The sequence below is a fragment of the Scleropages formosus genome, chromosome 5 (assembly GCF_900964775.1).
Source record: "Scleropages formosus chromosome 5, fSclFor1.1, whole genome shotgun sequence".
Taxonomy (NCBI): Eukaryota; Metazoa; Chordata; class Actinopteri; order Osteoglossiformes; family Osteoglossidae; genus Scleropages; species Scleropages formosus.
The window spans coordinates 6,133,491-6,160,767 of record NC_041810.1 but is presented as its reverse complement, the minus strand read 5'-3'; the positions used below and the strand labels follow the sequence as shown (position 1 = coordinate 6,160,767).

The 27,277-nt window shown below is 42.3% G+C and overlaps 1 protein-coding gene across 1 annotated transcript in view; it reads right to left on the bottom strand.

The window, feature by feature from the left end:
- Nucleotides 1–3,735: 3,735 nt before the first annotated feature.
- pdgfc (platelet derived growth factor c) overlaps nucleotides 3,736–27,277 on the bottom strand; it is a 31,035-nt gene continuing 7,493 nt past the window's right edge. The window contains exons 2-6 of the mRNA XM_018746223.2: nucleotides 19,217–19,412; nucleotides 16,424–16,604; nucleotides 6,110–6,317; nucleotides 4,429–4,649; nucleotides 3,736–4,335 (exon numbers count right to left, since the gene is read on the bottom strand). Coding sequence (XP_018601739.2) covers nucleotides 4,222–4,335; nucleotides 4,429–4,649; nucleotides 6,110–6,317; nucleotides 16,424–16,604; nucleotides 19,217–19,412 — 920 coding nt within the window. The 3' untranslated portion in view covers nucleotides 3,736–4,221. The remainder of the gene's footprint in view (nucleotides 4,336–4,428; nucleotides 4,650–6,109; nucleotides 6,318–16,423; nucleotides 16,605–19,216; nucleotides 19,413–27,277) is intronic.

Sequence of the window (27,277 nt, the reverse complement as noted above, 5' to 3'; positions counted from 1 at the left end):
GTTTCGCATTTTAAGGACATTCTTGGTTTCTGCGTTTTTAAGCTTCGAAAGGGGCCGTAATACAGATATGTGAGTCCGATACATTGTAGAAAATGTAATTCTGAGTAGTATATTCCATAATGTTGTGCACACTGCTGTATGTGAACTTTTGGGCAGTTATATTTAGAGCTGGGACATGGTGGGCAGCACAGAGGCACAGCAAGTAGTGCTGCTGTCTAACAGCACCTAGGTGGTGCAAGAGGGTGTGGGTTCAATCCCTGCTCAGTCTGTGTGGAGTTTGCATGTTCTTCTCATGTCTGTGTGAGTTTCCTCCCACAGTCTGAAGACATGCTGTTCAGGTTCCCCTAAATGAGTATGGATGAGTGATCCAGTGTAAGTTACAACGGTGAATAAGATGTGTGGGCTGATAACTCTACATAGAGTCCACTGGAAGTCCCATTGGACAAAACTGTCTGCTAAATAACAAAAGGAAAAAAAAAAAAACATCTAACTTAATATCTTCTCCTTAGGAACACGGAATCCAAAAGAAGTACATATACACTCCACTTAGTTACTATGAACACGAGGCTCACTTCTTATCAACTATGCACAAAGTAGTCAGAGTATTTTGCAGTGGAAAAATGAAGAATTATTAATATTTTGTTATACATTGATGTGTGATACAAGGATAAATCTTTCCCCTGGAGGTGAACATGCTTTATTATATTTGTGTCTTTATGCAAGTTGGGACAGAACACCAAGCAGACACTGTTATTGCCAGCTGTCCATTCCAAAATAATTCACATCTGCTCACTAAAAATTTTGTCCCAGTGCAACAAGGCCCATTTTTTCTTACTCTTTATATCATATTCAGTTTTCTCCATTCTTTTCTCCATTTTGCTAAAAATAAGCTCAAAGATGCATCTCATACTTGTTTGAAGGGGTAACACTGAGTGCTTCAACCAGATTCGTCTAATTTGTTAGTTTTTAATGTGACTCAATAGAGTCTGACTTGGAGAGCACACTGACTGCTTAAACCAATGTACTTATAATTACTATAACTGACACTCTAATAACAGCCTTTTCATCTCTTAAGGATGAGGAGGGGGTGGTGAGACGCTGCTTTGTGTTTTACTGCTGACAGCAAATAATGGGTTTGGCCCATTTGGCACCTACTCACCAAAGTCCTACTGACTTAGCGGTTCAGTATTTAGAAGAATCGTACAATACAAGGGGGAACCTTTACTCCTTGTTTTCATGTTTCCTTCATGCACAGCGCAGCATCTCCGAGAAAGCTGACCTCTCCCAGACTTGTGATTAATGCGACGCCAGCTCCAAGGCATTTCCTTCCTTTGTAAAGTTCTCAACTGCTGGAAACCGCAGCAGTAAGCACCACATAATTAAACTATGGCGTGCCAGCTACTTCCAGTCAGGTGTCTGCGGCTCTCCGCTAGAGAAATCACTCTTCACGAGTGTCACATGGAGACAGATGCCACTTTCGATCACAGGGAGAATATTCTCTGTATGTTTTGGTGCATTGCTTTATCGCATTGCCGCACACATTCATGATGAGGACATTTTATTACACCATAAGGCCAGAATGTCTGCACTGCTGAGGTTTGCGGGGGTAATATTAAGACCTCCCTTCTCCTTGAGCTGAAAACGTATTATCATTTAGGATGCTCTGTCTTCACTTTGAGGATTTCCCGAGTGCTATATAGTGAATCTAAAGGGTGGGTGGAAACCCGAGCCCACAGTCCCCAGTACATCAACGGAAGACTGACTATACGTGAGTGCCTTGGAAACACATAGCAACAGCAGAAAATCATAACCACCCATTCATAATTCCCCCATTGATTCAGCTGTCAGGCATGATACGACACCCCGCAATTAAAATTTTAATTCTCCATCTGTATTGATCACAGTACAAAAAGTGTCACAAAATAGACCAAATTGCAAAGCTGGTTTTGGTTCCTTTCCTTGTCCAAGACAATCATTTAAAAGGAGTCCCTGAACCAAAACAGAGTAAGAATATTATGCTGCTTAGCCTGTATTCCCAGGATATTGAATATTTATTATTCTTTCTACTTATTCCAAAATATTTCAGTGAATGCACAGTTATGATTACATCATCTATGCAGTTAAACTCCACAGTTCAGTATTAATGGTGCTCCACTTACATCAATATGTAAAAGAATGGCGGGGAACTTTTAACAATTCAGTATTACAACTAGAAAGCTTTTCTGCATGAATATCATCAATCATTATACCCACTGCAAATGAATGCAAAGTTTTTTGGTACCTGCAACACATGTCCAGCATGTACGTAACTTTGACTTTGCAAGGTTTAAGGACGTTCTGCATCCTGTTCAATAACGGTCGCTGTATGATCAGAAATACCCCCGTGGACACACACCGCAACACTAAAGTCAAAGCACGGAACCTGGCAGTCCGGTGCTGGAGTGAAGCGCAGCGTTGAAGGCCACCGCCTCGCTAAAGAGGAAGCCTGCTAAGCTCTGTTGCTAGGCAACGGGACAAAGGACCAAGTCGCCATCCAAATCAGCAGACAAAACATGAGCTGTGAAGCAGACGGGCTGAAAGCACATTTGCAGTTGGTTAGCAACCCAGGGGCATTTTGGACCCGTTAAGAGGGTTACTCTACATATCGACCAGTTTATTACCACACAGCCAATGATCAGATTCAACAAGAATGCAAACTGAGGTCACAGTGTGGCCTCACTGTCAAACACTGCTCTTAATGACTTTTTCAAAGAAATTATTTAGATTTTGTCCGTCCGTCCAAACCACTCACCCCATACGGGGCACATGAGCCTAACCCGGCACACAGGGCGCAAGGCAGGAGGGGGAGGGGACGCACCCAGGACGGGACGCCAGTCCGTCGCAAGGCACCCCAAGCGGGACTCAAACCCCAAACCCACCGAAGAGCAGGACAAGGACAGGGACCAACCCACTGCGCCACCGCACCCCCTTGCAGCTCTTGTAGCCCATATGTAAAAGAAATTAGTGTTTGCTGCGGTGATTTTGATTTTTTAAGGAAAGGAACTGAGAAAATTTACGACCTCTTTACAACCTCACCAGAACCCAAAACTACCAGCTGAACTACAGTGTCACCTGTATGAAACCCAGCTGTAAGACAGCTGCTAGTGCAGTGGTTAGTGCTACTGCCTTTAGCTCCAAATGTTGCAGGTTTGATCCCCCTCTCTGGATGTAGTACCCTTGAGTAATGTACTTACCCTAAATTGCTCTGGTGAAATTACCCAGCTCTATAAATGGGTAAATAATTGTAACCTTAACACTATAACTTGCTTTGGAGAAAAGTGTCTGCTAAATGTAAGATACAGAGCTTGTTGTTTGAACACCACCCTAAAAGTATATGAAAATGTAATCTGTCACCTGAATGGGCCTATGAGTCTATGGGAGAAGTTGATCTGTACTATACTGCATATGTTTATTACTTTTAATTACAAAAACAGGCAAAAAATATTACAATATGAAACTGATCAAAGTCTGTAAAAAGTCATGTTAAATTTTCTTAGAGAGAATAAAACAGCACTAAAGGAGAAAAAAAAAGAAGCAAATTTCCAAATTATCCTATTTCCCTGTTACGGATTTAAAATTAAACCAAAATAAAACAAAAGCCATGTCTGACATACCTGTAAACATTGCTTAAGGATAATTAAATACACAATAACCGTTGTGTTCAGGAGAAGTAAGTTGGCAACCAGAGCATCGGGGACTGAAAGAGTCAATGAGATGCTCGTTTTTCAGAGGCTTAGTTAAGCACAGTACCAGCAACGAGCCACGGGGGGCGCTACTATGTACAGTCTGGAACTTTCAAACAATGGAACCAGGGCAGCCTGAATCTTTAAGCCCTGAATTATCGTCCTGACGTCCTTATATTTTCTGGTCTTTCGGAGTCAGAAATTGCCAGCTTTTTCCACCACCTCCAGAGATATTTAACACAAAAATAATCCTCCTTAATCCATGTTTTTTTTTATTCCTTGTGGAATGCAGAAAGTCTTGCCGTACCTTGGCAACTCAATTCATCCAGGAATTCAAAAATCCCAGTGTTTTTTTTTCCTTAAAACGACAAGAAGACAGTAGGAGTTAATTGGTGTCTTTTTTGTACTCATGTTATACATTTTTCAGCAGTGACAACTGCAAGCCAGCCATTGATAGCAGATCTGTTTTAAGTGGTCAGTAGATGAAGCCATTTTCTAATCAGTCTGAATCATCCTTGCATATACAGTCACATTCCATGTGATGCTCCAAAGGAACATCCGTCAGAGACTTCTGAAGGCCTCTCCCTCCGCCTCTGTATCTCAGCAGAAGAACCTAGAGAGAAAGAGTTGTGCAGTTTAGAACTCATCTCTGTGAGTATCCCCAAAAGGAAGATGTTGGAGCAATACCTGAGAGCACCACCCTTACCTCATGGTACTTCTTGGTGACTTTAGTGGCAATACACTGGCAGTCATGGCAGCGGTGTGAGCAGCAGGCACAGTTGCCCCCACAGCGCTTGACAAGTAGACAGTTGGGCCAGAAGATGGCATCCGTCCTCCTCAGCTCCTCACGGAGGGACACGGAGAAGTTGCGGGGAGTACAACTGTACAGTCTCACTTCCTCTTTCAGCAGGTTTAGGTCCACAGCTCCTGTGGATGGACACCAACAGACAACACACATTCTGGTCAGGTTTATATTTATTTACTTAGCAGACACGTTTCTCCAAAGCAGCTTCCAATGAACTCTATGTAGTGTTATCAGCCTACACACCTTATTCACCATGGTGACTTACACTGCTAGATACACTACTTACACTGGGTCACTCATCCACACATCAGCAGAACACACTCTCGCTGTCCCTCATACACTATGGGTGAACCTGAACAGCATGTTTTTGGACTGTGGGAGGAAACCAGAGCACCTGGAGGAAACCCATGCAGACACGGGGAGAACATGCAAACTCCACACAAACTGAGCGGGGATCAAACCCATGTTCTCTTGCACCACCCAGGCACTGTGTGCCACCCGCTACTTACACTACTCTTTTAGCAGATGCTTTTCTCCAAAGTGATATACAACGAAGTAAAGTATGTTTCACAGCTGATGAAATGGGCTTTAGATGTGGACACATGATTGCGCAATAGGTTTCTCAAATATATCCTTTTTTCTGGCAGGTACACATTACACAAGTTGCTGCATATGAGATTGACAAGAAATACCAAGATAATCATGACATTTTATTGACATTGGAGCAGTCAGAAATTCAGGGGGAAAGTGGGAGCTAAGGAAATGTGTTTGGAGACACCTCTTGAATGTCCGTTTAATCATAATTAATTTCACATGTTATATAACTCCAGATTCACTGCACATGTTCTCCACATAAGCAATCGGAAAACAAATCACTCACAGAAGAACTTTAAAAAAAATTATATTAATTGACTTTCTGCTAGGGGGGTGTGGTGGCGCAGTGGGTTGGACCAGGTCCTGCTCTCTAGTGGGTCTGGGGTTCGAGTCCCGCTTGGGGTGCCTTACGATGGACTGGCGTCCCATCCTGGGTGTGTCCCCTCCCCCTCTAGCCTTATGCCCTGAGTTGCCAGGTTAGGCTCCCGTTCCCCATGACCCCGTTTGGGACAAGCGGTTCTGAAAATATGTGTGTGATTTTCCGCTGTGTCCATGTTTGCTTCTCCTAACTCTACCTTCATTTAGCAGATCATTTTCTCCAAAGCAACTGACAATGTTAAGGAATTTACAATTACTTATACAGCTGGGCAATCTTAGGGTAAGTACCTTGTTCAGTTTTACAAAATTGGAGACGGGAACTAAACCTGCAACCTTTGGGTCTAAAGGCAATAGCTCTAATCACTATGCAACCAGCTGTCCCATTTTATAGAACCAGAACATTTTATTATGATTCTACAAACTGTATACCTGCATACTGTGTCATGTAACATCAACTTAATCACCTCCAGTTAGTAATCAGCCAGTCTTCACATTCTACCTGTTTACCCAGTTCCGTGCAGTCAACACAGTGACCCTTGGGCTGCTGCTCACTTCTTGTATTTAAAGGGAAGAAGGGCTGCAACATAAAGAAAGAAAGAAAGAAAAGTACCTCTTGATTTCTTATGGTGGATGAAGGACTTTCCCAGCACATGCCACGTTGGCTTGTGCAAGTCCTCCATGTCGAGCTGCCATCGCTCAGGTTCCAGATACTTCATCACCTCCTCCACGGTGTTGAAGCCAGCGACTGTTTCAGATAGCTCCTCTAAGTTATGCACCGGTGCTGGCATTGCCACTGTGACCTCTGGTTCTGAAACTCTCTGTTAAAAAGAGAATGCACAAAGACTGAAAGCAGCAGACATTGGGAGAACATGCAAACTCCTCATAGACTGAGCTGGATTCAAACCTATGTCCAAGCAGCCCAGGCCCTGTGAAGTTGTAGTGCTATGCATTGCACCATCATGCCACCTGCATCGCTACCGGTTTTATTCAATAATTTTTGAATAATCACTGAACCCTGTCTGACACAACCAACAAGAACAACTAAGGAGCCTGAGGTGCACCTACAGCTTATTAAAGCCTCATTGTGTCAGCAGTATAACTGGATCTGACTCTAGTCCAAACGCTGCAATTCTGAAATCCAGGTCATTTCATATTTTTCATCTGGTCAATGTCTTTCAACACACTATGCTTTAAAATCTTCACACGTTTAACAGACACTTTTCCCCAAAGCCACTTAGAACATTAAGGTTACAGTTATTACAACCTAACAATTATTTACCCATTTATACAGCTGGGTATTGCACTGAAGCAACTTAGGGTGAGTACCTTGCTTAAGAGTACTAGAGGCAAAGGTGGTGATGAAACCTGCAACCTTTGGATCAAGAGAAACAACCTTTAACCACTACACTACCAGCTGTCCCATCGCTGCAGTCCACCTTGGAATTGAGTTTATTTGCAATACTGCTGGTAGAACTTCTAGCTCTATGAGTTATTTCCCCACCTCCTCTAAATGGATTTAGTGGAAGCTGTAAATATGACCTAATTAAAAATAACCTAGTTTATCCTATAGAACTGTAAACATACTATTGAGTTTATATTCTGGAAGTGATATGCCAAAATAGTAATTATGTTCCTTGCCTAATACACACGTATGGTGGCTTCCTATTTTCAAAGGTGAACTTCTAATCCTAACTGTAACCTGATGAAAATGAAAGTTTTCATTTCATAAAGAGGAGGCAGAAATGCTCCTTCTAAATCTCCGTATATGGAAAAATGAGCTAAAGTGAGAATAAATTAAAACTCGTAATTAAACTAATGAGTGCAGCTCTAATAACATGTTGCAGCCCCAACATCAGCTTTCTTCTGGCAAATATACATGTGTTGGGATCCATGGTCTTGCCTCTCAGTCAGCTGGCAGTTGGAAGACCAAGAAAGAGGCTTCTAATTATCTTACAATTAAAATCACACGATGCAGATCACAGTTCTCGCTCCATCCACTTCATTTCAGATTTGTAGTTTTTCATCTTTGCTGGATACCGTGACTTCTGTACACTGTACAGAGATTCATGTCACATCACTCAGATCAGAGGTCCAATGGATAATACTCTCTCTAAACGAAGTACAGACACACCTCTACCTACGTAAATTTGACTTACGTAAAGCCAGATTTCCGTTAAAAAAATCCCGGCATCCACATTATTTACAGATAGCGCTTCTATTTTACGCAAAACATCTGAAATACGTTAAGCGCAAATTGGCGTAGCCAGACAAGACAGAACTTAAAGCAAAGAATAAGAAATGGGAAGCCTTATGAAAAAGGCAGGTTTTAAAACAAACAAGCCCAAATGCGGGTGCAACATTTTTAATAAAACAGCAACATCCATGTATACTTTTGAAAAGCTTCATATGGAACTCGGTCTAAAGTTAAAGGGCGCCTGGGATTAAAATACCAAAAAAAGTGATGTCATACTCCCTTTATCCCCCATTTAAGTTGTCTAAAACTGGCAATGTTTCTGTGAAATAATTGCAACGGAATGTCAAGCCTTATCTAGAGCAATGTTTCACTGAAGGGCTACTTGACGGCTTGAAGAAAAATTACCATGCTGAAGTAGTTCTTTGCTGGAGTATGTTGTGGTGAAATATTTAAGCACTGCATGGCAAAACCAGCACCGACATATTTCAACGTTCCAGATAAGGTGATTGCTGTGCCGCTATTGCTATTGAGAAACCGGGGGGTGTATCGGGGGAGTCCGGAGGTGACCCCGGCCTAGTCAGGGTGATCTTGAGGTGAGGAAAATATCTAGTATCAGTGAAAAGTCTGAGTGCAGACTGGGCAATACTTACATGAGACAAACCCAGTGGCGTCACTAGGGTTGTGTCACCCAGTGCGGTAACTCATGGTGTTTCCCCCCCATGGACTTGCTCCTGTACCAGACCATACAGAATCCTTTGTAATGTTTTTTCCACTAATGTTACTCGTAAATCGCGATTCCCCTATTTCGCTGAATGTAACGGCAATAGCAGTGACATAAACAACGAGCAAAATTAAAATTACACCTTTAAATTACAATATCATACACACATAGCCTAAATGTATTCATCATGTGGCTAAAGTGAAAATTTGGAAAGAAAACAATAGAATTTGAAGTAAAAACGTTTAAGAACTACATCAAAATTATGCTTATTTTAACGTATTGATAGAGGTTCACAAATACTAATGACCACAATATTCTAGCTAAAACACCTGTAAGTCTGACAAAATCAGCGACAATAGAAACAGCGGCGGTGACGAAAACAAGAGCGCGTGTTTATAGTGCGTTGGAGACGAAACCACGTGATTCGGAGCCTCGCCGTAATTGTAGTTGTAACTGTATAACAATGAGAGCTGTGAGCGGAGCGCATTGGAAAGGTTCAAAAAGCAAATGAGCACAGAGTTTTATGTAGGTATACTTAAACGTGTCAGCTGGGCTTTATTACGAAAAATGTTTTGTTCTTATAACTACAGGGATATTTCTATAAAAATAATACATTGCTGAACAAAAATTTTCTACAGTCATTTTGGTGTCGCCCCCTCCGATGGTGTCACCTGGTGCGTCCGCACCCCCCCACACCCTCCGCGCCCCCCTAGTGATGCCACTGGAAAAACCAGACAGAGAGTAGAAGCGAAGCAAAGCACAAGGACTCCAAATCTCTGAGAATCACTGCAGAGCTCATTTCCTGATCGAACTTGTTAAGCGAGAGCCTCACAAAAAAACACATGAGTTTCCAGCAGGGGTACTCAAACTTTTGACTAGCACTGTACAGTCAAAACGCAAATCAAACCAAACTTTTTACGATAATCGGACCGTTAACAAGGTATAACTGCTGACTTTTGGTTGCTATGTTACTTTCTGTGAAAGACACTTTTTTTCCGAGTTCTGAAAGCACTGAAGTTTTCGCATTCTGATTCTCGCTCTCACGTTCTGAGTTCCCTGGCTGTCTGCTGGTATTATTCTTATTACTGTTACCGTTATTTATTGTCATTGCTATTAGAGTTACTCATGACTGTCATTGTCATTGTTTTGTTTGTTACAGTATCTGTATTGTCTCTGTCTTGTCCATAGTCTGTGGAGAAGCATTCAAGAAGAATTTCATGATACTTGTACATGGTACTTGTACCTATGACAATAAACTTGAAACTTGAAACTTGAAACTTGAACTTGCTTCTCTAATTAGTTTTACAAACAGGAAAAGTGCAGTCATTATACATCATGGCTTCATGAAAAATGCATTATTAACAATGTATTGCTGTTATACATATACACACATATATAAACACAGGCGAATATTTATACTTGTTATAAATATATATATATACATACTGTACATCTAACACAAAGTAATTGTTGATGAGGACTGGTTTGTAACCATATAACAAAATTACTGTTAGATGATTAAAGTGAGAGGGGGTGCGGTGGCGCAGTGGGTTGGACCGCAGTCCTGCTCTTCGGTGGGTCTGGGGTTCAAGTCCCGCTTGGGGTGCCTTGCGGCGGACTGGCGTCCCGTCCTGGGTGTGTCCCCTCCCCCTCCAGCCTTACGCCCTGTGTTGCCGGGTAGGCTCCGGTTCCCCGTGACCCCGTAAGGGACAAGCGGTTCTGAAAATGTGTGTGTGTGTGTAATTAAAGTGGGAAAACGGCATTGGATTTCATTGTGGGATTCACTGCCACCATCACATCCTTCTGACAGGAAAGCAAACAAGTTTTTTGGATGGTTTAATGTTCGAATCAAAACATTTTTCACCATTTACTCAACAAGCACACACACATTTTCAGAACCGCTTGTCCCATACGGGGTCACGGGGAACCGGAGCCTACCCGGTAACACAGGGCATAAGGACACACCCAGGACGGGACGCCAGTCCGTCGCAAGGCACCCCAAGCGGGACTCGAACCCCAGACCCACTGGAGAGCAGGACTGTGGTTCAACCCACTGCACCACTGCACCACCGCACCCCCTCTACTCAACAAGCATTTACCGCAAATTGAAGTGCCATAAATGGTTAAATATCGCAACCTCAATACATCGACCTGGGAGAAAGTAGAAGAGGGGAACCTCTTTGGACCAAAAGGGTTGAAGGATGGCCGCTTTTCCTCAGTCCCACCACTGAGAAGCTGTGACTGCTACTGCACAATGGCTTACTTAGTGAAGGGTAGAATCGAGGCCAGCCACTAACAGCTGGGGCCTGAAAGACGATTTTTATTTCCACTCCCTCCAAAGTAAATCCTTCGTCTGTGGTGAAGTGTTTTAACAACCTTTTGCCTGGCTTTGGTGTTTCTAGAATCCCTTCCGAAAAAAGTTACAGCTGGGATTATATTTTTCCCTTTCATGGAAGTGGTAAAAAGGAATTATTGCTGTTTAAATATAAACCCAGTGCTGCCCTAGAGCCCAGAGCTCCAGTAGCACTGGTTTACCGCAGAAGAACAGAAGGCTGCTGTTTGCAAGAGCTACCAGGATGGCGGAATGCACTTGGAAAGCCATGCTTGGCATAAGCAATCTGGGTTACCTCTCGTGTACTCTGTCAGTAAACATTGGCACGGCACCTTGGTAAGCCTTACTGACTCACTCCCTCTGATTATATTCATGAGATCACTACGCACACATTTTTATTTTTTCCCCTCTCCTTTTCATAGTGTACAGCGCCTTCAGAAAGTACCCAGACCCCTCCACTTTTTCCACACTTTGATGTGTCATAAGCTTATTTCTAAATGGACTAAATAGATTTTTTTGCCATCATCCGTATCATAATACCTCATAATGGCAAAGTGAAAACGTGTTTTTTTAGAATTTTTTGCAAAGTTATTAAAAATGAAAAACTGAAATCTCTCATTTACAGTAGAGTTCAAACCCTTTACTATGATACTCCAAACTGAGCTCAGATGCATTCTATTTCTTTTCATTATCTTTAACATGTCTCCAGAGCATCATTGCAAATTTATGGCAAGTTCACTTGATTGGAGGGGGGTGTGGTGGCGCAGTGGGTTGGACTGGGTCCTGCTCTCTGGTGGGTCTGGGGTTCGAGTCCCGCTTGGGGTGCCTTGCGACGGACTGGCGTCCCGTCCTGGGTGTGTCCCCTCCTCCTCCAGCCTTACGCCCTGAGTTGCCAGGTTAGGCTCCGGTTCCCTGTGATCCTGTATTGGACAAGTGGTTCAGAAGATGTGTGTGTGTGTGTGTGTGTGTGTGTGTGTGTGTGTGTGTGTGTGTGTGTGTGTGTGTGTTCACTTGATTGGACATGATTCAGAAAGACACACAGGTCTTCATACAGCCCCCAAAGTCACAGTGCATGGCAGAGTAACCCCAAGATAGGATTGTTGATGTATAGATATGGAAAAGGGTAAAAAAAAAAATTTGCAATGCATTGAAGGTACCCTGAAGTAAAGTGGCCTTCATCATTGCCAAATGGAACAGGCTAAGATGGAATTGCGAAGATGCCTCCTAGACCTAGGTTTGGGATTGGGATTTTGGGTGTGAAGGTTGCAGGTCAAGAAGGTGACCAAGAACCCAATGGCAACTTTAACAAAGCTTCAGAGTTATGTGTACAGAAAGGAGAACCTGCCGAAAGGACAACCATCTGAGCACGGTGGTGACAGCATAATGTTGTGGAAATGCTTTGCAGCATCGGGGACTGGGAGACTGGTCAGGATTGTGCAAAAGGTGAAAAGAGAAAATACCGAGAGGTCTGCTTGCTGAAGAGCATGTAACCTTGGAGTAGGGCAAAAATTCACCTTTCAGCATGACCGTGATCCAACCATACAGCCAACACAGTGCCAGAGTGGCTTCGGAACAAGTTTCTGAAAATCTATCTCAGAACAATGCCTGAACATGAACCCCACAAAAAGTGTATGGAGGGATTTGAAGCCCAACAGTCTCATTCAACTTGGTAGAGCTTGAGAGGATCTGCAAGAAAGAATGGAATGAATTTCCCAAATCCAGGTGTGTGAAGTTGGTAGACTCATGCCAAAGAAGACTCGCAGCGGTTATTGCTGCTAAAGGTGGTCCAACAAAGTATTGTTCACTTTGTCATTATGGGGTGTAGGGGGTGTGGTGGTGCGGCAAGTTCAGCTGGTACCCGCTGTGTGGCGGTTCTGGGGTTCAAGCCTTGCTTGGGGTGCCTTGTGATGGACTGGTGTCCTGTCCTGGGTGTGTCCTCTTCAGCCTTGCGCCCTGTGTTGCAGGGTAAGGCTCCGGATCACCGCGATCCCGCTCGGAACAAGCGGTTGTTGACGATGGATGGACTATGGGGTGCTGCGTGTTGCCGAGCAACAAAAATGAGGTCAATCGGTTTTGAAATAAAAACGTATATTTTCTGAGGCCACTGCATAATACACAGTGTGATCATAAACTATTTTATGTATTCATGTAACAAATAGTTTGAGTCATGACTACACCATGACAAGGCAACTTTTGTGCCATAAACCATTGTGAAAAGACAACAAACCAGCATCACATTTTAAATCGCATACAGTTAATGTTCATATACAGTTAATCGCGCATACAGTTAATGTTTGGTGTGTCAAAATCACACCTTTTTAGTGCATCATATCTAGTGGTCAAATTTAACACACACACTGTCTGAGACCACTTGTCCTGAGCTGGAGCCCAACCCAGCAACACAGGACGCAAGGCTGGAGGAGGAGGGGATGCACCCAGGACGGGACACCAGTCCGTCGCAAGGCACCCCAAGTAGGACCCGAACCCCAGACCCACCAGAGAGCAGGACCTGGCCAAACCCGCTGCTCCACCGCAGCCCCCTTGAAATTTAACAGCGATACGCAAAACTTTTGTCGATGAAAACTTTGCGCCTGCTCATGGCTTTCAGACTATTTCAGCATGTGGGAACATTCATTCCAGATTAAGGGGGTTGACAATTAATACAACGATGATTAGGAAGTAGATATGTATATGTGTAAGGCAAAGGTCAGAGATTTCATGACTCATATCTTTTTCCCACAGCCAGTGTTTGTTTTATTTATTTGTTTTGCAACTGAAACTGCAATCTGACAAAAGAAACACAAAAGATATTTAATGATTTGTCAGCCGCTCAGGAACACTTCCTTTTCATTTCTGTCTGTCGAGGTGTATGATCTAATAGTTGCTTTGTGACTTCTCACAAGTTTATATAGGACTTGACCTTGGGAATAGTAAATAGTTTATGATCACACCGTAAACAGTGATCAATGTGTTCTTCCTGAATCATCGACTTATCCAATTTTCTGGTTGCTCTTAAACTATATAATTATATATTTATGGCACAACGTGGCTGATTTCAACTGCTTCACGTTTGGTCTTTTAAAATTAGTTGCCCTCTGCGGTTCAGTTCTCTCATGATCAAAACCAATTTTTCTAGACATTTTTTGTAGACTGAAAGGTATATAAAGGGAGTGCAAACTGCATATAGGGCATCGAAAAACACCAAAAAAACATGCAGCTTTCAGTGCTGCATATTGGTTATATAACTGTAGCTGTGACCGAAAGCTCAGGACTGCAGAATGAAATCAAAGAGTCGCAAGCAGCCTGCATCGCCATGATAACTGACAACCTACCTGAAAATTTGAGAAAAAAAAAAAAAAAAAACTATATATATGTGTAAATAAAAGATACAAAGGTCCTTCATAGTCAATGGCATCAAGCAATGGACAGTCAATAACCTTTTCTACATGCATAAAGCCTGTTGTTCCTAATCACACTTGAAATGCTAGTCTGCTCAAGAAAAATGACATAATATGCAAATGTGAAAAATAAAAGGCAAAATCCTGAAAAAAAAGAGTGTATGGGTTTTGTGCGAGCACTGCAGCAAATTACACGTTCCACGGGTATCGTCCCCCACCAGCGCTAAAAATAGGAGCTGAGATCCAGCGACGTTCTTTTGATGTATACGCTGGAAACCCCAGCAAAAACTCACCTCCTTTCAGTGGAATAACATTTCTTAAAGCAAACACAGCAGAACAAATACCACTTAGAAAAATAAATGCACAAATCGGGGACCTGCGAAATGTAAACAACATTCCACTTTGGGGGGGGGGGGTGTTTACAATGGACGTATCTGGTTACAAGTGGAACTTTCACAAGGCTCTGTGGTTCCTGTGTGTTATCTGATGAATTTCTCAAACATTTTGTTGGAGCACAAACTATGCATTGAAAGCAATATTCGTGATGTATGTGAGCTGCTTGGCCGTCGCTACTGATTGGTACTGCAATAAGATAAAATGGTTCTGCACGCAAAGAAAAGAAATTAGCACAAAACATGTACCGGTTGAGACTGACAAAATGAAACTGAAGTGTAAAATTAAATCACTGTATGTTTCATGTATTTAAATTAATAGAATATATTATTTTGAAAAATTGTTTCATTTACAGTGCCATTGTGGTTTGTAGTATTTTTAGTGAAAATGTGCTCCCTGGAAAACTTTTTTCTATTCGATTTCTATTTTTTGCAGTTTCCTTTAGAAACCACAGTATAATAAAGCTATGACCCAATGCTCTCTGAATAATCTCTGAAACAACAAAATGAATGTTTACTGCCGTAGCCCATAGTATAGCGTTATGACTCTATTTTCCTCATTAGGTTGCTATTTTAAGAAATTCTGAAGTCAAAAATCTAATTTATTGACCACAATCTTGAAAGAAAAACTCCAAGCATTCTGGAGAAAAACATTGGCACGATGACATGTAAATGTAAATTTTGTTTACAGCATAGTGGCACATATAAGATAATATCACAGTAAGATAACATCATGACAGTCTGGACCAAAATTCCTTTAACCCAACATGATCGTATGACACTGAGCCAATATTTCAAACACCGTACACATTAATGAAAGAGCCACGGGGTTGCGGGCAGAAAGGAGTAAGATAACAGCAGAAACAAAGAGGGCGAATAAACCATATTCTCTCCGTAAATTATTAACGAGAAACCCGGGTTCGATTTAGCTACGCAAGTTAATAATCATCGGCTGGCAGCAACCAGTGACAGTGACTGACTGCTTTCTGCTTTCTTGTGTAAGTCATGTGCTATTGCTGTTCTTTCTAAAACAAAGCTTCCTTTTGACAAACTTGAGTTCATTGTCCTTCATTGCCAGGAGGGTCTGTGACTTGATGTGGCCTGAGGCATAACACATGATTGGACATTAAATTTATTCATCTAGCTGACACTGTTCTCCAAAGTGACTTATAACATTAAGGAATTTACACTTATTTACTGGAGCAATTTAGGATAAGTACATTGCTCAAGGATACTACACCTGGATGGGGGGATGGAACCTGCGACCTTTGGGACCAAAGGTAGCAGCTCTAGCCGCTATGTTACCAGCAGTCCCACTTTTAAAATATATGCTCAGAGTGAGAGCATACAACTCCAGAGCGACAGAGGGAAACAGGAAGGGCATGGCTCACGAGTTCTTTCCAGGCCCTTTGCAAGGAAACGGGGACACACACTGTGTGTGGTCTGGGATGGGAAAGACAAGAGGCGACACCATGGTTTCTCAGGGACACGACCTGAGTGCAGGACTGTGCTCTAGAGCCATGGTTTTCATCCCTCTTTTATTCCCACTTGGCAGGATTAATTGAGGAACCGATTCAGTTGGCGGGTCAACAAGGCAACGGTGAATATGCTGAGCTTGAGCTAACGATGGCGGGACTCTGGGTCTGTCACGAATACCAAAACACTTCTTCTCACAGCGTTCTCTATTTGGGGTTCTTGGATAAAAGCAGCATCGTGACATGAAGAGTTCAGAGATACATTTTGGAAAGGCAGAAAGCATCCCCAGCAAAAGCGTTGAGCCTTGTTCGTATGTTCGAACTGAAAACCAGGTGCTTCCCTCTGCAAAACAGGTTGTAACTGAACACGCTTAAGAAGGAGTCCGTTCACCTACTGTAACTCAATGCTTACCACAGAAAGCAAGGAGTAGCGAACGCTGAATCCAGGTTCTGACGGAAAGAATTCATCCGACACAAAGCGTATCCTAATCTGATTTCCTCTGGACACCTGGTTTCCCGGTTTGGCTTGTGATCCACACCAGCGACCCAAGACAGTGGCTTCCCCGGGCTCTTCAATCTCGACAAAGTCGTACCTGAAAAGGTGAAAGAGACGGGCAAACACGATAAAACTATATTCCTCTTTCAGGCAATGCCGTATTGAAATTACCTCAAGACGTGACTAATACATTAACGTTGAACGTGACTAATACGATAATACATTTAATAATACATTTTGAAAAATTAGCATTTACAAATAAAAATATCTCTTTTAAAAATGACTTCATATGATTTTGTGCATAAATGTCACCAAACCAATAATCTTATGACAGGGATTTTACTCTAGATTAAATTAGCTAAAACTTCAGAGAAAAATTAAGAACAGCGATGATAAATCATTATGGAAAAAAAATGGAGAAGATGTTATTTACTACTGTTATTCACACTAAATGAACAAAATGTATTTGTTGCATACAAGCAATGGAAATATTCATGTGGGGTTTTTATATACGGAGCTGCAATTACGGACATTTGAATAAAACGTGAAACAGGCTAGTAATGTGTTTTCATGAAATGGCCCTTTAGAAATAAATAATATAATGAGTTTTATAGTAGTTTCTTCAAGAATGTATTCAAACGCTGAAGAGTTTATTGTCAGTGCATTGTTTTTTTTTCTCTCTTCTTCTTTCTTTCTTACTTTTACTATGTTACTCTCCATTTCAATCTTCAGATTAATTCAGAATCAAGAAAAATTATGCATTGCCAAAATTATGCATAAAACGTACATTATTATTTTTGCCTGGAGTGCAAAACTAGTTGAAGCATATCCAGTATGTAACCATAAATTTCTGAGTCTTTTCCGAATATTCCCCACCTGACACATAATTTATCACACAATTTTTTAATTTAATGTCACTGATATGTATATTTATGCATTAAACAAAATTGCACAGCCTTTCCAGTCCACCATTCGCATGCAATAAACACATAATAAATACATTTCCCTTTTTCATGTCCTTTTGTGACAAAAATATTGGATCATCACGACACAGTCAAAGCTCTGCTGACTTCACTTTAGTTTTGAGAGGCAAATCAGTATCAAGACGAGCCCCTGAATATAAAACTGAGTTGGTTATTCCAAACAGTGTTATTTCTAACACCCCAGATAATTTAAATATTTATTTGAATATAAAAGGCACTGCTGATTTTGGGTATTCAGTTTAGGCAACCGCTATCAGTTTGGCAGATGGCAGTGTGAACAATGTGCAGAATACCTTGAGAAACACTCAGGAGTAGGAGAATATTCAGAGCGGTTTGGAGAGGCGGGGGGTGACGATACTAATAATCCCGTGTCAACTTGTGGGTTTGTGTGCCTGTGTGCTGTAAACCCTGCCTGAAGGATAGGTGTTCATATCTTAGCATTGAGGTGTGGAGTGTGTGTCTGTGTTGGGAGTGGATTTAATGACTTTAATGCATGAGCTTTGAACGTCAGTCTTTGAGGATGAGTGGCAGATGCCTTCGCAGAGCCTCCTGCAGGCTGCGCTTTCTGCAACGTTCAATCATGGTTAACTTGCGCTGTCTTGACTGCGGCGGCGCTTTGCCAGATGGGTGTCAGCCGTGCGGCGGCTACATGTATTGACTTTCCCTGGTGAATCAGACAGCACAGGGGCCCCATTCATCCTTGGCCTGCGGCGGACAGCAGGTTTCAGTTACTAGGTGGGGTCTCAAGGATGAGCCCTGTGCAGCACTGCCGTCTCACCTCGCCTCCTGCTGGTAGGCCGTAGAAGATGAGTCTGCCGTTCAGTTACCGGACATGAGATGTGATGCATGTCTAGTGAACGCCTACCGCAGGGGGTCTTTGCGTTGATGCAAAAGCCCGAGTGAGCGGAAATCTCCTTTGTCACGGACAATTGGTGATTTGACTTCGGGCTCGCCCGATTTCTTCCACAGTGTCAGCATTAGCTAATGCTGCTAAATTAGCCTCGGACAAGATCAGCGAATCGTGGCAGGAGCCTGCGCTCTACGTTTGGGTAATTTTAGACGATTAACAGTAAAATAATAACAGAAATACTTTTTTTAAAGCACGGATTCTTACAGCTTGATGTCTAAATGGAATCCTCTTTTATTGCCTCGGCAAATCAACCCAGCGCCGGCTTATCGATATTCAGTGTGTAGTGCAATGGATGGCAATTTGGCCAATGGGTTTAGCTTGGTGCCGGATCTTCAGGAAACATAACGTAACAGAAATTTTTCCTGCATCTGTGCATGTGCACCGAAATGGGAGCATCAGTCAAGTACTTAGTCTTTAAAGAAGTGACCGTGGACAATTTATACGGTACGAATAACCTGGATCAGCTTCCGAATGACTTGTGAATAGGAATACAGGTGGTCCCCGATTTACGATGGGGTTACGTTCTGCGAAACCCATCATAAGTTGAAAATATCGTAAGTCGAAAAGGCATTTAATACGTCTAATACACACACACCTTTGCGTGACAGACTGGGAGATGCGGATCGCTGCCGCTGCCTAGCATCGCGAGAGAGTATCGCTCTGCGAATCGCTTGCCCGGGAAAAGAAATCTAAACTCAAAATTCGAAGTACAGTTTCTACCGATGTCTATCGCCAGCTCACCAGCGGAAAGTTGAAAAAAATCGTAAGTCGTACCATCATAAATCAGGGACCACCTGTACATAAAACTGTGCTTACTTGCAGATGCCATCTTCAGGGTCCTCAAGACCAAATCTGTCATCGAATGTCAGCTGTATCCGTGCATTCTTATTTTCAGCCACTAGCCGCCAGACCAAGACTTTGTTGCGTGGGTAGGCCAGTGGGAAATCTGGACTGTGAACAACTCCGTCACCCATAATAGTGATGATCTTCTCATGCTGGTGATCTTGCACTCCTTAAAAAAAGGGAAAAGCACATTGAAATGGGAAAGGCTCACAGTTGTTGGAAAAGCACGGATCACGCAAGACTGGTTCTGTGTTTCACGGCACAAGGGAACCTTTGACCGCAGAAACATCCACGAAAACAAGTCAGCAGTGACTTAAAATGAGCTTTGCTTTTTGTCATTTGTCTCCTTACTGCTTTTTTCAGCATACCAATCATGGCAGTCATGCTCCATCGACTTCCGTGTCCTTTGAAGTAGCAAACCGCAGGATGTTAACCGCCCATAAGTGGGAAGTCAAAAAAAAGGATGTCTTTTAAACAAGCTTCCCTCTGCGGGATTCACACCGGGAAATTCCTTGCCAGCTTTACGGTCACATGGTTCCAGGGCCATGTTTCCCGTCAGGATGCACCTCCACTAAGAGAAACATTTCCCGATAACTGCTAGCTTGCTGCATCCTAAGTGTCCCCCCCAAAACATTGTTTGATCCAAACCATTCCAGAACTGTGGTCCTCTGTCTCACAGTGCCTGGGTGGCGCGAGAGGGCGTGGGTTCAGTCCCCGCTCAGTGTGTGTGCAGGTTTCCCCTTCTCCCCGTTCTGTGTAGGTTTCCTCCAGGTGCTCTGGTTTCCTCCCACAGCCCAAAGACATGCTGTTCAGGTTTCCCCCGTAGCGTGTGAGTGACAGAGAGAGTGTGTTCTGCTGATGTATGGATGAGTGACCCAGTGTAAGTAATGTATCTAGCAGTGTAAGTCACCACGGTGAATAAGGTGTGTGGGCTGATGACACTACATAGAGTTCATTGGAATTCGCTTCGGTGAAAAGTGTTTGCTAAATAAATAAATGTACATTTAAATATAAGCTGAGTGCTGCTTAGGAGTGGGTGTAAAAATACTGAAGCTTCTCGAAGGCAGCTGCATCCTCGTAATCCTGTGCTGCATTTGCACATTGCAGGGCTACCTAGGGTACTGGTATAGCCTGGGTGGCTCAAATGCTCCATCTGAAAGAGCAGACCTAAATTCGAAATGCCATGATATAGGCTGAGACGTTGCAGCCCTGGCAGTAGCTCTGTCAGTTATGTAAACATCTGCTTGTGGTGCCGCATCAACTAATGATGGCATTGCTGTGGGAGCTTAATTGTATTTGGCTATAGCTCCGACCAGGACTAATGAGTCATATTGTGAAACCTTGTGCATCATCAAAATGGTTTTAGGTCCTCGTGTAATCACAGCGTTTGCAGCATCTGTTCTGAACGCACAAAGTGTGAGAATTTACAGCCGCACCAGAGGAGTTTGAACATTTCATTTTATTTATTTGTAAGCCATTTTTTCTAAGAATAGAAGAATATATTTCCCCGTAAACAAACCCAACAGACACTTACAGGAGAAAAATCATGCAGAAAATCTTAATCTGGAGTCTGCGGATAGATTAAAGGGGGTCCACGGAATACAGGCTTGCACACACACACACACACACACACACACACAGATTGTCTGAAACTACTTGTCCCAAGTGGGGTTGCGGTGAACCAGACCCTAACCCACTAACACAAGGCGGAGGGCCGGAGCAGGAAGGGGCGCACCCAGGATAGGACGGCGGTCTGTCGCACGGCACCCCAAGGGGGGCTCAAACCCCAGACCCACTGGAGAGCAGGACCTGGTCAAACCTGCAACGCCACTGTCTCCCCTAAGCTTTCATTAAAATAAAATCTAAATGAACAAAAGTTACAAACAGAAATGTTTCTAAGCTCTTAGTACTTTTTTTTGGCCATTGCTACAACTGCTTCCTCCAGGCAGTGCCATGGTGAGTCAGAGCTTACCCAGCAACACTGGAGACAAGGAACAGACCCTGGATGGGACACCAGTCCACCACAGGGTACGCCAGGCAAAACTTGAACCCCAGACCTGTCCTACCACAGGCACAGACCAAACACACTGTGCTATGACGCCCCCCTCAGCTATGGCTATCTATGACCCTATTCTATGTGACAATAATCAAGTTTCAGTACCATAAACTGTGCACTATTTTCTCTGAATTTATTTATGGACATTTTTTCCCTGGAACGCTACTTTAATGTTTAATATTTCTCATTGTTATTTCATTAGTGTAATGAGTATTTCAAGACATTAAGGTTTCAAAAAATAAAAATTTCCAAGTAAACATTTATTATATGTATTAATTTAGATTCTCTCCAAATTCTACAATATTAGTATTGCGTACTGAGAATCTTGCCAATTTGTACAGCTGGTTAATTTTTACTACATCACCCAGGGGTAAGTTCTTTGCTCAAGGGTACCACTGCAGGAGGGGGGATTTGACACCAGGTCCTCTAATTGTAAGGAAACAGCTCTAGTTAACACACCACCTGCTGCCCCGAAATCACAGAAATGGGTAAAACATATTGCATGTAATGAAGCACCAAAGGTCAACCAGTAAAGGACATTCAAGCGGTTCAAGAGACAGTCATTATAAATTCTAAATAAACTATATAAACAACTGCAATACTTTTTTCTCTAGCAAAGCACTCTGTTTTGTTCAGAGGCTCATGCAGATGGTTCTTCCCCTCTTAGGTGACATGTAACAGCAGTACCACTTCACTCACTATTTCTGACTTGTTCGCTTTCCTCCAGCTCCATTTCTGGACTTTTTTGCACGGGTTCTGGTTGTCCCAGAAACCGCAGCCTTAATGTGCTCTTATGCCACAAGTGCGGAAATTCTCAGCAAGCTGGTGTGTTTTAAATTACGACCTTATTGAGGTACGAAAACACAGTTGCCCATAAAGCACATAATGATTAATGTAATTATCCGCTCCAAACATACGGCAGCTGGATTTGCTGGGGACACTTGGAGCAGGAGCACACGTGGTTTTGATGCAAGAGAAGGAACGAAGCAGTAAGACGCTTGTCCCGACACAGCAACTAAATAATGAACGGAACACCTAACGAAAGTCTAGGGAAAGTATCATTTCACCACTTCTGCCAAATAACAAATCAGTAGTATCCACATACATAGAAAAGATGCATCAAGTTAGGTGGCACTTATAGCATGAAGTTGCTGGTGGGGAGTTGGGAATATTCCTAGAAAAAAACTGCTCTGACTCAATAATAATGAACAACATAAACATTTTCAAACTTGTGTTTATCTCCGCATATGTTCTCTAGAGTAAACTGAGTTATGTAGCACTTCATTTGTAGAAAATAGCAACTAACTGCAGCATAACCTTTGCCGTTTTAGAAATAACGCAGCGATAAAACTGAAGAGAGTTGAATGAGAAACTGGTAATTAGAAGGAGGTATTTTTAATTTTTTTTTTCATTATAATTTCCTTTTTTTTTCCTTTGGCTGGCTGTTGAGATAATCATGTCTGCACACGCCACTACACTTATGTGCAGCGATGCTGAACAAACACATTTAATGGGACTGTTCTGTTATAAAGGGCTGAGCAAAAAGGGTTATCAGGATGTAATTTGTCACACGATTCCCTTTCTGTCACTTTCAATTTAACCTGCAAGTTTGACAAAGCAAAAAATATATGCATTGCTTCATTTTAACATATGTCAGACTCGTCCAGTATTTGCAGACTAGTTATTTATTTATTTATTAAACTTTTAACTCAAACATATGCATTCTGTGCCTTGACAAGTCTAACCTCCATGAGATTAACGTCGCAATTACCACGTTTCCTGCTAAGGTCATTAAGTTCAAATAAAACTTATTTTTGGCTTAATTTTTAGAAAAAAAAAAAAAGTTTCCGACGTGAAAAAGTTGTTATGAAGCCGTACCTGCGCCCTGCCAGAGTTTATAGATTACCATGAAAACAACAGAAACTCATTAAACACATAAATGGTACTGGAAAAAAAAAATAAAAATAAAAAAATAGAAAGAGAGGATAGACATGGCATATATTTCAGTCACATTGACTATGATATGCATATATTGTAAAAGATTTTTTTTTTTTGGTCTGAACATTTTTTAAAAATCCATGCACTAACACTTTCAAGTGACACTGACGACAAACATTATGCTGTCGCAGATGAACGATAGAAAATGTAATACATCTATAAATTACACAAGAGAAAAATGAGAACTATTACTGAACCATGAAATGACATGCAAAAGCATTGGGAAGAGTATTAAAATATTTCTCAACATTAATTTATGAATCTATTTTTTTTTTAGAATTTCCATTTCCGTAGAGAATTTTAAAAAAACAGGTAACAACCAGGGTACAAAATTGTCCTAATCCAACGCCAGAAAACTTCTAACCTGATAAAATTTTCCCTATAGAGCTTTTTACTTTCTATTAAAGGTTCCAGGTGCAGCCATTATCACGTCTGTTTCGCATTACGTCGGTTGCGGCTTCTACAGGTGCAGTAAATTCCAGGCCCGGTTTCAAATATTTATTGCTTTAAGGCTGTACAATGCATCTGAAAACACGAGAACACTGCACATGCATTTTTTCTGACCATTAAATATAATTCATCTTTAGAAGTGCATTGCCTTCTGCAACAATCTGCACAACAAAGAAATTCTCTTGTGCTTAAACCTTCGCTGACTGACGTTCGAAGTCCCTTTTAATTGCATCCATTCAGGATTTCTTCATTTATTTCATGTACAGCCAAGCATTGCCTAAATACGAATATTGTGTCTCATATGTACAAGTTTCATATATTTTTTTAATGGGCCTGAGCTGAAGTACACGTCAATTTTTACTTTTTTTTTTAACATTTTAACAATTTTTTTGCTGTGACGGCTGCTCCTACCCTCTAGTGACACACAGATTAACTCAAAAGGATGCTTGCAGGTCTCTGAAATACCACTGTAAGTAAACAGAAGTTCAGCATTAAGAACGATAAATGGTAGGAAGGGGTTCGAGCTGTAGCTGAGAGATTGTGAAACGCATGTAACGGACTAAAGCAGTTTGAAGTTTAATTTGGTTAAATCATGACACGCCATAATTTTGATTTGAGGATTTTGATGAAGGCGGCACGATGGCGCAGCGGGTGTCACTGCTGTTTCGGTGTAGATTTTAACCCCGCTCAGACTGTGTGTGGTTTGGATGGTCACCCCTTGTTTGTGTGGGTTTCCCCTCTCTGTCCAAACAAGTTTTCCAGGTGAACTGGGGTCTCTAAAATTCCCATAGTGGGTCAGCGAATGAGTGTGTATTTGGCTGCCCTACAATGGACTGGCTTCATCCAAGGTGTTCTAGGCTTAACTAGTCCTGTAGCCTGTGTTTCTGGGACAGGCTCTGGACTGCTGTGTCCCTGAATTGCACAAGTGATTAATGAGTGGATTATTGCTTTTACTGAGATTTAAAAAAACAACAAAATATTATATTATATTATATTATCTTCTGAACCGCTTGTCCCATACGGGGTCACGGGGAACCGGAGCCTACCCGGCAACACAGGGCGTAAGGCCAGAGGGGGAGGGGACGCACCCAGGACGGGACGCCAGTCCGTCGCAAGGCACCTTATATTATATTAATACTAGTGGGGTCTTGGTGCCACAGCGAGTTTGGCTTGGTCCCACTCTCTTGTGGGTCTGAGGTTCAAGTCCTGCTTGGGGTGCCTTGCGATGGACTGGCATCCCGTCCTGGGTGTGTCCCCTCCCCCACCATCCTTGCGCCCTGTGTTGCTGGGTTAGGCTCCGGCCCGCGTCTGGACAAGCGGTTTCGGGAAGTAAGTGAGATATTAATAGTTACTAGGAGTCATTTTACACTATTCAAACTCACTGCACTGAAATCGTCCACAATCATTTTGTGAAAAGGCAAAGAAAACAGAAGCAGAATAATTAAAAAATTGAGAAAGGAGACTCTGGGAAACTGGCTCTGTAGTTCAAAGTCACTTTAGCACTTTTCGCTGTAGCAAAATGTTAGTGTACATTTAGCTGATGCCTTTTTCCAAAGCTAGCCATAATTATTTACCCATTTGCACAGCTGGATAATTCTGTTTGGAACAATTCAGGGTAAGTACCTTGTTCAAGGGTACTACAGCAGAACAGGGATCTGAAGCTGCAACCTCCAAATGCAAAGCTTTAACTATTACATTACCAACTCTTTTTCTTTATAAAGGCATAGCTTTTTGCACAACACCAGGTTCTAAGCTATGAAAATCATAAGCTAATGACTCTCTCAACTGACGCTAAAAATCATTCATTTTCAATAAGAAATGAACTCTTCTATGTAACTGAGAACATTAATTAGGCACTATATACTCTGAAAACCCATTAACAGCAAATGCATTAACTGTGGATTTCCCTGATTTATTCTAAAGTTTCAGTTAATGCTGGGATAAATGTTGCTCTTGAAATTCTAAGGGCGTCATGGAAAGTAGTCACAGGAGGGTCTGATCTTGCAGTGATTGGCTGCCGTTGACACACCTATAGCAGAGCCGAATTTTTCTACACACGGGCATCTGGCCTTTCGCAGTCTCCGCTTCTGGCTTCTCATAGTATTAGCAAGGCATACTTGTCCATTAGCACATCCTATTAAAGGATGCCAGAATATCTGAGACAAGTATCGAGTGTACAGCCAGCTCTGGCTGCATTCATCGGCCCTGCATGGTTGGGGACGCAGCTTACCAACAAGTCGATTGCGACTATGCATCTCGGACACATGAGCTGTTAGCGGGACCCAGCCAAGCCTGCCGCGACCCAGCTCGGGACAAGCGGTTCTTGACGATGGATGGTTACTAAGCTTTGTAGGAAGTTTATTCATTAAAAGCATTTTTTTTTGGAAGCATTTTCACTTTACAGCTTTTTTCCCCAAGTGCCTAAAACTTTTGCACAGGACTGTACTTATACACTGGGGGGAGCGGTGGCACAGTGGGCTTGGCCAGGTCCTGCTCTCTGCAGGTCTGGGGTTCGAGTCCCGCTTGGGGTGCCTTGCGATGGACTGGCATCCTGTCCTGGGTTTGTCCCCTCCTCCTCCAACCTTGCGCCCTGTGTTGTCGGGTTAGGCTCCAGTTTGCCGCAACCCTGCTTGAGATAAGCGGCTTCAGACTTTGTGTGTGTGTGTGTGTGTGTGTGTGTGTGTGTGTGTGTGTGTGTGTGTGTGTGTGTGTACGTACTTATACAAACCTACATGGTATAGCCTCAATGCAGTCAACAGACATGGTCAACACAAGATTCATGACACTTCTGTCGGTGTAACACAGCGTACTCTTTTACAGTAAGCTTTTTTTATAAGTAGAAAGAGTACACTGTAAAATAATGATAAAAAGTACAGTATAGTAAATACATAAACCAGTAACATCGGTATTTATTATCATTATCAAGTATTATGTACCGTACATAACTGTATGCGCTATACTTTTATACAACTGGCAGCGTAGTAGGTTTATTTACAGCACCACCAGAAGCACGTGAGGAACACGCCGCACTACGATGTTGCTAGTCAATAAGAATTTTTCTGCTTCATTACAATTTTATGGGACTACTGTCGTATATACGTTCAGTCGTTAAACGACACATTGTTAAGCATGACTGTGTAACTTTTACTCTTTAACAACTCGCAAAGCCCCGTGATTGCAGGTGAAAATAATGGGCAGCTTTCGTCACAAGGCTTAGTTCTCAGATATTTCTTATGGTCTTCTGTTGACACCTTGGTAATGGAATGACACATTTAATTTTGAGACCTGCATACCAATGGTCATAAACTTTACGCCCCCCCCCACCTTCTCTTAATTTAGACATGACTTCATCCTCGGAGCATCACGACCTGCAGCAGCACTTTGGAAAACACATGTATTTTTTATATATCCCTGAACTTTACAAGGCCTAAATCATAAGTGAATGTTGAACTTCAGAAACCACAGGAATATCAAATTTCCAAAAGGAAAAAAAAAAGTCTTTTGAAAACACATCTTGCTTAAAGCCTTGT